Below are 10,484 nucleotides of genomic sequence, written 5' to 3'. Positions count from 1 at the left end.
GTGACCGAGGACATATAAACTGTATATTGACCAAAATTCCTTGCTTTAAGGGTGTCGCGAAAGACCTGGTTGGAAGCCCGACCTTCTGAGTTCTTTTACAGGGCTTAGATAAACTGAAGGGCCGCTGAATTTGAGAGGGGAATATGTTGAATAAAATCATAATTAACTGATCCTCCTGTACTTTCGTTTACCCAAAACCAGGAACTTTTCAGCACCTGAGAAAGTCTCAATTATTCTGAGGGTCGATGTCTTGGCTTACTTCATCAGTTTAACACAGAAACTCCCGTAAAATAATATCATTTAATTGCATTGACATTAGCGACAATATACAAACACACGGTCTATTTATTATGACACCTCATCTGATTATATTGTAATCTTCTAGACTATTAACCTAATTTTCTGATATAAAAAATTGTTTTAATATTTACATCTCGAGCCACAGCAACAAGCCACTATGTGATGTTTCAATCTGCTAGAAAAAGTAGCCAATTTTCCATTAAATCACAGTGTACTTTCTTGGAAAGTATATGAAGTATTCATGGATGGACAAAGAAGAAAGACCGGTTCTTTTTAAGTTTCCAGGACTCCAAGGGAGTAGAAGTGTTTAGCTTGTCAAAAGTTCAAGTGCAGCAAAAAGTGAAAATATTTAACTATATTATACAATTAGACATTATACAACACTACAAAATGCTAGATGTTATAAAGTATCCAGTATGTCGTTCCGATTATTTCAATCGGATCTAAATATATAGGGTAGTTAAAGTAAGCAAAGATTGGCTATTAACTAACATGCAATGATAAAACATTTGAAGGATCCGATTCAAATAATGGGATGATTTATAAATCCCTGGATCGTTTATAGTTTCTAAGCCTGTACTCTACTCAGCTGTAATTCACTTTTATTATTGAAAATGTTTGTTCTTTTATACTTTCATTTCTGTTCTGCAAATAAAAGAATTAAAGAACGAAAGTTTTCAGTGATGAACGTAAACAGTCGAGTGTAGAGTATAATACTAGACATACAATACTACAAAATGCTAGATATTATAAAGTATCCAGTATGTCATTCCGATTTATTTCAATCGGATCTAAATATATAGAGTAATTAAAGTAAACAACGATTAGCTATTAACAAAGTGTATCAAATGTTAAGAGAATTAAAGCGATAAACAAATGAACGTAATAATACAATACGTGTTCTAAATAATAGTTTTTCTTCATCGCATATCGCACCCGACTTCGCCGTGGATATGAAACTTATTGAAGATCCACTACGATACATTTAAACAATTATCTATAAACATAGGATCCGTTAATCATTTGTAAAGTATAAATCACACTTTCATTTATTACCGGGCAGAATACCTGCACTTTTGACAAGGTAAGCACTTTTAATTTCATATGGACTCAAGAAAGGAGAAAGTGACAAGGATAGAGTGATTACAGCTAAATGTTTTTATCATAGATCGGCTAGACCAGAATTATTCCGAAGCTAAATAACAACATGTTTACATCTATCAATATACGAAAAAGCCCTAAAACAAGGAACGATCATGGGTAGATCTTGTTAAGTCTATTTAGATCAGGGCTACCCTGAAGCTAAATAACAATATATTTACATTTAACAATATACGAAAAAACACCAAGGATGAGACGATCGCGGTTTGTTGGTCTTCCTTACAGCTCTGTGCGATCAGGGCTACCTGAGCTAAACAATAACATATTTACATGTATGCTGATAGATGTAAATATTTTGATACTTTTCACTCCGTAAAATGACAATCTTATTAACATTAACTCATCTCAGATAATTATTAAGCATTAAAAATTCAGAGAACGATTTTAACACTACGTTGAGAGAAATATAAAAGTAGAAATTAGTTTTATTTTACCTCTGGTGGTAAGGAACTATTTAAAGATACTTGAGCTTTGTTGTCACTTAGGTGACAAGACGATGCGAAGAAATCCTCCAGATTCTTCATCGTGTCTGTCGATTACCTGCTCCTAATAAATCGGTAATCAAGACGTTGATTCGTGTATAAACAGTGAATAGATGTTGTAGTCAGGGGAACTGTATCCATAAGTACGTCGCTTTCTGATACAAGTGATATATCTCTTGTAATAAACGTGGAGGTGGAGGAGTCTTTGATGATAATTTTAGCTGACCATTGTGGTTGAGGGAAACGCAGTGGCGCTGCTGTAGGCAAATAAATATAATCAAGGAATATAACTCTTTATCTCCTCTAAACATCAATTCTTTCTCTCTTTCTCTACTATATTGCATGATATTATTATCGTATTAAATTGCGTCATATTTAATTTCTTTTGCTTGGTTGGATGATAATCAACTAATAAAAACATTTACATCGTACAATGATGAAATATGATGTTATATGATGTCACTGGATTGCATAATCAATAAGTGTTAGGAGGTGCCTGTATGTTGGTGAGGAATACCAATTGTTGCAGAGCAAAGAATTGCGAAATATTGCACAAGATTTGGTTTTTTGCTCCGGGAACATCAATATATAGGGAATTTAGTGCAAGTATCAAGAAGAACTGTGAACATTGAAGTCCTCAAAGACGATGACTTCAATAAAGGATGAAACAAGTTATCGACAATATGGTCGGGAAAAAATACGTCAAAGGAACGTTTTACGTGTTGAATACAATGACTGTAGGGTTTTACATATGTTATAAAGCAGTTGAAAGACTTCATTTAATTTAGATTATCTTTGCAATTAATAGGAAAAAAACTCAATCTAAGTTTGTTATAAAAAAAAAAAACTTAAGGAAATAAATAAATCAAGGGAGGCAACTCCAATAAAATTAATTGAAATGTTTCGATGTAATATGGGATTGGATTTGGCTTTTAACCAATTGATAGAAGTAACGTCCGTGTTTCGATTTCATTAGACCGCTTTCTATTCAGTTGGTTATCAACACTGGTATCAGCGCTGGTCGCAGAGAGTTGGATGAAGCATAACTATGGCGCTTGCTAGGCGAAGATTGAAGTATACAACTACGTTACAATTCGTTAATAATGGTAGTAAGGATCAACCACTTGTTGCTGTACCTTGGAATATTTGATAAGTATGTTAGAACTTAGCTTTGGTTGTAGCGACAATGGGTGTAGCTGTCTCTAAAATCTTGGTATTAGCAACGTCTAATACCAGCTAATTGCTTGTGTCAGGAGTTACAAGTACCATCAGTACAACTATCTTTGCTTGCAAAGTTGGTGTCTGTGTCGCATTCGTCAGGGAGGCTTTTAGATTCCTAATTATTCGCAGGGAAGTATTTGTAGATGTTCGCGGTCCGATATCAAAGAGCGTCGACAGATAAGTCTTTCAAAGTTCATATAGTTTGTCTGTCGATGGTGGTCTTTTGGGCAGGATTGCAATAATTCAGTTAAATTTCGTGCGTTACTGAGTTATATTCCGAATTGCAAGTTGTCCCTCAACTTCTGAAAACAAAATAATAAGGTCTACGAGCGAAAAGAGAGGAAGTTTTCAGTCTCAGTAGCTACGATAGGGTTAGTCCAGAGGTTTATATTTTGGGTGTGCTAGGTGTGCGCAGCATACCAATCGAAAATGGCAAATTCATTATAAATATTAATTTAATCACAAATCTTAATGGAAAACTTTGCTATACCTCTTATTGAAATTTGGTGGCATTGGGTGTAGCAACATACTCAATACAACAACCATCATACGCCACTGGGTTAGTCGTATTTGGAGAATTAAATGAATGACAGCTCAATAAAATTTCCAAAAACCTTGTAGTGACGCCTTAATAGCAGACGACATTTCCCGAAAGTTTATCCACGCATGTGCAGGGACTAGTTCCGGAAGGAATACAGGAAGAGTCTCATGCGCATGCGTAGTCATCGACATCCAAGCTTTCGCGCTTCTTTTCATTCTCTTTCACCCTGGCCGACGAAGAGCCTAGACGTCGTAGCAGCCTCTCTCCAACATTCCAACTCTGGAGCTACACAAATAACCACGCAACTTCATTGACGGCGTCTCAGTAACCAAAGGGCGAAGTGCTGCTGAATTCTATTGTAATAAATATTGTTGTGTTGATAGTTCAGAATCTGCGTTCCGTTGTTTCTTCAAGAAAATTAATGTACGGAAGCGGAGTACACCTAATGGTGTATAACCACTTCCCTACAACCTCAATATTCGTGTTTCCCATGCTATCAAAATAACACAAACCTGTTAGTTATCAAGCAAAGTGAAGGAGTTGTATAGCATTTAAATCACAATAATATTTATAACACAAAGATAAACTAAGTTTTACATGCTTTGGTTGTTAGAGAGGTACAGAAAGTCATATCTAGAAGAATAGTTTCGGCCATCCTTTTAGCTATACAAACTGGATCAGGTGTGAAGCACATTTGCAGTCAGGTGTAGCGGGCATAAAGACGGTTGGGTTCTGACAAGTTAACTGAATCTTTTTAAGTCCTATGTTACTTCCCATATACAGCCCCGATGAAATTTAATGAACACGAGAAAACTTCTCAAAATCCTGCCCATATGGTACAATGGCCTGAGCCCTTTGTTCCACCTGACAAGCAAAGACAGTTGCCGCCGAAAGCAGCGCATTGAGAGATGTAATATATATTTAAACTGGGTTGCATTGCGACTAAATGTACCCAAGAACTAAACAGTGGTGTTAAACTTGGCCTGCATGACAAGCAGATTTCTGAAAAAAAAATAGAAAAGATTAGAAAGAAAGAAAGAAAGATAACCAGAGGGGTAAAAAGTAAAAATAGGGAACAGACGCCGAAGTTAAAATCCTTGCTTTGGCCAGGACAAAAGCAAAAAGGCGGGAGAGAGAGAGAGAGAGGGGGGGAAGTTTTAAGATGTTGTAGATACGAATTGAGCACCTTCCAGTAATGACAAATTCAAAAATTATCTGTCAACAATTTTTGTCAGGAGAAGACCAAATACCCTACAGTAATTTTCTCCGTAATTATTAACATTCTCTCTTCTCCGATACTTCCGACATGAATACTTAAGCTGTCTTGTATAAAATAGCAAGGAATTTTAATTGAAATCACACCCATGACAATGATTTTTAAAATTTTATTTCGTTAAAAAAAACACATTTTATCGAAATAAACTCTAATAACATATTTTTAAGTGATAAACTATAGAATTTAGAGCTATACTTGCTAATAATAAATAGTAATAACATGATAAAACAGAAAACCACCATCATTATCGACCTCTGGATATTGTTGTCTTGAGTCCTAGGAATCATAAGGACCAACTACTCGGTCTCCATGGCGTATAAGTGTCAAAGATCACAACGTTCCTTATGTATCGGACACCAGTCCATTGCAGGATTACTTATCACAATTTAAGTTATTCTGTATGTTTAACTTTGGTTTTACTTGTTTAGTTGGATTCATTAATTTTGTCATTAAATGTATATATAACTAAATATATTATACATATCACGTGACTACATGACTGACTAGGCTACGGATGTTGTTATACATCGCTTGTCATAAAGCACTCTTGCATTGTTTTAGCTTTTGAATGATGCTACCCTGCTGGCTATGCTAGCAGGCCAACATTTCTCCTTATTGGAGGGCTAGTCCATCTCAGTGTCACCCATTTACAGCTTGAGTAGACTGAGTAAAATGAAAGGAAAGTTTTGCTTAAGAACACAACGTTCTACCCGATCTGAGAAACAAAACTACAATCTTGCGATCGTGAGTGCTATGCGCCTTCATCGAAGACGGAAAGGAGTAAAGAAAAAAGAAATTAAGAAACAGATATATAAGATAAAGAGACGTAGACACCTCTTTAATTATACACTGCACAAGAGGACACCCAAAAACTCAATGCATGACCGCGGATGATTGTGACACTGCGACACTGAGATGGTGAAACAGCCAGCCACCCACAAATCAGTGACGCAAGATTTTAACAAAGAAGTAAAAGAAAACTCCCTGCCAGTAGCCCAGAGACCAAGCTCCCTAACGAACTCCTAAAAAACTACAGATTGAAAAAATGTAATTTGTCGATATATTATATTTCCGCGTCTTATTCCGTTCAGCTACGAATGCCGTAGCCCCAATTATTAAGATGTAGGATGGAGCAAATGAGTTGCTGTCAAGAACAAATCATGAATCCATCGGGTCTCTTCCCATCGTCTCAGGACAATCCCACTGGTTTCAGAATCGAGGGAATATTAACGCTAGCTAAGATTGGTTTAATTATTTATAGGAAAGTTGGTTATACATCATTTCCCATATAAAATTAAGAATATAAACGCAATGCTGAACTCCAGACTATCAACTTAAACAACATTTATTCAGGTGGTAAATATATACATCTTTAGCTCTTGTTGTTACAGCTTCTATGTGTGTGAGCATAGTTGTTGGGATGTTGTTATGTAGATGTAAGCGAGCTGTCGAGTGTAAGTCCGAAAGATGGAGAGTGACAGCTAAACACGTCCATGCTCTATTGCTGGCCAGCAAGAAAGAGATAGAATTAAGCGGGAAAGCTTGCTTGTTTAATTCCACGCATGCGTGAGACTACGCATGCGCACGGCGTTACTACATATTAATTTCATCTCGTTTTGGCACCCAAAGTAGCCCGCATTCAGTTGAGACAACAATCTTAAATATCCCTAATAATTAGTTAAATTAAAACAAGACAAGAAATTTGGGAGCGAGATTAGTCAATTAAATTGACTGCAGTACTTGTTTTATTCACCAAAAGCGAAGGATACAGTGCACCAGAGGACACATTCTCCCCAAGGTATCACGCAGTGGGACTGAACCCGAGACGACGTGGTTGCAAAACGAGCTTCTTAACCACACAATCATGCCTCACTTTCTGATACAATGTCGCTTTTGATCCTGCAACGATTGTGAGTTGTTTGAATCATGTTACATTGCAAAGTCCACTAACCGCATTTAAGTTTTGCAAGAGCATTACACAGCACAATCCATTTTCAAGATCAAAACATGGAAAAGGATATTTCACCAAAACTATGGCTGTTTAGGAACTCCATTAGATAATTTTACAGACTTGTCTTCATCATCAGAAAAATTAATACTTTTATGGCCGCTGCTGGATCAAATATATATTGATAATTTCCGTCCTAAAAACAGCAGCACGATATTGTCTTAGGCTCGTAAAATATAACTCAGGATTGAATAATCTGTGCAACCTCTTCTATATAAATAAAAACAAAACTGAAAATGATGTTTCATAGCAGACTTGGGAAAAGCGATGTTTTGTTTCCCCCTCATCTAAGTAGATAAGTAAATATCCTTTTCTACTCTAGGCACAATGCCCGAAATTTTAGGGGAGGAGGCCAGTCGATTACATCGACCTCAGTATGCAACTGGTACTTAATTTATCGACACCGAAAGGATGAAAGGCAAAGTCGACCTCGGCGAAATTTGAACTCAGAACATAAAGACAGATGAAATACTGCTAAACATCTCGCCCAGCGTGCTAACGTTTCTATCAGCTCGCCGCCTTTGGATAAGTAAATATCGACCTCGCGATATTTACTTATCTAGAAGTTTTAATCTATGTTTGGTATATCAACGGGCTCCTTTTATCTTTCTTGATGTTGCTACTAGTTTTGTATCCGAGTGACATTTGCTTGTTTGTCTGCAATGAGAAGCGATTCTGTTATACTAGAATCATGGGGTTTTATAAGAGGTTTGGATAGGGCTGTATATGCAGTAACAAGGACTTTGAGGTTGGAATTCAGTGTTGCATGTCCAGAAGAAGCGTATCTTTTATTTTGGGCATTTTCGTTTCATTTAGAAAGCAGGATGATGGTAAGAGTTCTGTATGAATAGATTGAAGTTTTGTGTAAACTGATATAATCCATTTTCAAGGTCAAACTATGAAGCGGGGGATACGCTGCCAAATCCACAGCTTTTTAGAAACTTTATTTGATAATTATACAAAATGTCAGCCAGATCGCAGGAAACCTTGCCTTTGTAACTGCTTGTTCATCAAATATGTTGGTGATTTCTTCATTTATAAAATTAACGACAGCATCGAGTTTTAGTAGAAACTAGCTTCCCAATTGAAGTTGAAATAAAAGCACGATAAAGCCATCAATACGGCCATTTCAACTGACCCCGCTACATCTGGTCCGTCAAACTTTGATAATATTTTGCCCTTACTTTCTGTTTATTATTTCCGAACCAACTGGTCATTTAATTAAACTTTGTTTTGTTTTGGGTTTTTTTAACATTTAATTAAATTTAGTCATTAGATAGTAAGTTTGTTCACAATAAACATTTGCATAGAAAACTCCGATGGTTTTATTTTTAATGACAATGATGACACTGGTTTATATCGCTATGACATTTTTTTGAAATTAGAGAAATATCAGTTTCAATTGAGACATCTCTCTCAACCTTAAAATTATCCAGATGAATTAAGTTTCCTAACGTAATAATGAACAAATTTGGAAAAAACTTTCCTTGAATATTTGACATTCCGAATGTAGAGTTACTTACCCTGAATTATGTTAGCAGACGATTGCTTTAATCTGCTGGGAAGATCAAAATCACAAAATAACATGAAAACGCTGAGAAATTTTAGATATATTTATATCACGGTTTCTATTAAACTTCCGAGTAAATAATAATGGTAAATTTTTAAATATATAGTGGATAGAGAAAAAATAGTTTGTTTCTCAATGATTGGTGAAGAAACTGACGGTTATTTGGTTGTGCTTTCGTGTCTTGATTTCAATTGCGTGAAATAAAAAAAAATTGAAGGCTGATTGGAAAGTCTGATTTATTCTACTACTACTACTACTACAATCACTACCAAGAAGATGATGATGATAGTAGTGGTGGTGGTGGCAGTCGTGATGATGATTTCATTTTAAATAGAAAACAATGTCTTGTGACAGACGTACGAAAGGAGATGCGTTTCATGCTCTATTTATTCCAGACTGATTTAGTCGACTCTGCGGTAATTACGTACTTAATAGTTTGAATTTTTGTTCAGCATATCAACAAACTCTCGATTATTGTCAAGAAATCTTTACAACTTCCTTGATTCTATAACTATTTTTGCGCTTATGTGTTTGTTTCTTTATTTGAAATGAGAATGATAATGATCTTGAGTTTTTATAAAGGTACCTGAGCAAGACTGTAAAAGATGGCGTTTAATACAACATATCTAGGGGTGTCTTACATTTCGAGTAATCTTTGTTTTGCTATAAAACATAATGTGGAAAAAATATTCTCTGTCAATCAGTAGAAAATAAAATAAGGGCCTAGGAAGACTAGCATAATCAATATGTCTAATCTATTGTTTATGTAGCAGTTCTTTGTATTGATCAGCGACGTTTTATTGTGAGAGCTGTATAGATGCTGAAGGCAATATCTCGTATTTTTCATCATCCCTGTTTATATTGTTGAGTGACGGTTGCACTTTAGATTGTTGGTAAAAATAGCGATGGTGGATCTGCTAGGCAAGCTGCCACTTTTAGTCTGTTTATTTGGAGTCAAATTTCAAAACAACTGACGCAGGTTTGTTATGTCTGTGCGAATAATGGTAGTATAAACTGAAAAATATTTAACCTACACATGTTTTGCTTCCATACATGATCTCCCTTCAACTTCTCATAACAACAACAACATTCTATGTTGATGGCATTATAACAAACCACTCCTCCCACAGAGCCACAAACATAGCCACCTGTTCATTGAATGTGAGTGGACAAAGGAATAGCAGAGCAACAGCTAATTCAGAACAGGAGAGATCAAGTCAGTGGTGCCAAATAAAACCAATTCCAGCAGTTTCAGCAATGGCGTCACTTTATGAAACTGATGCCATGTGACACCATTAAATTCATTTTCCTAATTATGACATGGTGTGTGTTTCACAGACCAGGATTTCTCTCCAGAACAAGCTGCTACTTCTCTGCATTGAGAGGTCATAGCACTGATACTACAAACGTGATTAGAAAGATAGATTCTTCAAGCTGATCTAACAGGCAGGATACCTAGGGGTAGACTAAGAACAAGATTGTTGGATAATAACCTCAGTTGGTTATGCTTAAGAATCCAACAGGAAAATCTAATGATGATTGCTTCTGATAGGATCTTATGGAGGAAGTGTCCAGGAATAGATGGATGGCCTAAATCAAGAACAAACACATCAGCTTGTAGTGCATGCTGTGAGGTAAAATAACTTTGAGAATAATATGTGAAGTAAAATAGAACATCACTTGTTCAGGTTATCTCTTCAGATTTTCTATAGAAATTATAGCCAGCACTGATTTCATTATGATGTTTTGTATCCAAGTATGCCAAACGAGTGGAGGCGCAATGGCCCAGTAGTTAGGGCAACGGACTCGCGGTTTCGATTCCCAGACCGGGCGTTGTGAGTGTTTATTGAGCAAAAACACCTAAAGTTCCACGAGGCTCCAGCAGGGGATGGTGGCGAACCCTGCTGTACTCTTCCACCACAACT

The 10,484-nt window shown here is 36.2% G+C and overlaps 1 protein-coding gene across 2 annotated transcripts in view; it reads right to left on the bottom strand.

The window, feature by feature from the left end:
* Nucleotides 1–2,574, bottom strand: part of LOC106874574 (GTP-binding protein 2) — a 34,902-nt gene extending 32,328 nt beyond the window's left edge. Inside the window, exon 1 of one of the 2 annotated variants that reach the window (XM_014922356.2) lies at nucleotides 1,896–2,574. In XM_014922356.2, the coding sequence (XP_014777842.1) occupies nucleotides 1,896–1,985 (90 nt within the window). In that variant the 5' untranslated portion in view covers nucleotides 1,986–2,574. Of the gene's footprint in view, nucleotides 1–431; nucleotides 452–1,895 lie in introns of those variants that run through there. The other variant, XM_052971811.1, reaches the window with a different exon arrangement.
* Nucleotides 2,575–10,484: the final 7,910 nt, after the last annotated feature.

Source organism: Octopus bimaculoides, chromosome 11, assembly GCF_001194135.2.
Source record: "Octopus bimaculoides isolate UCB-OBI-ISO-001 chromosome 11, ASM119413v2, whole genome shotgun sequence".
Lineage (NCBI taxonomy): Eukaryota > Metazoa > Mollusca > Cephalopoda > Octopoda > Octopodidae > Octopus > Octopus bimaculoides.
The sequence above is the reverse complement of the archived record's forward strand: the minus strand, read 5'-3'. Positions and strand labels throughout refer to the sequence as shown.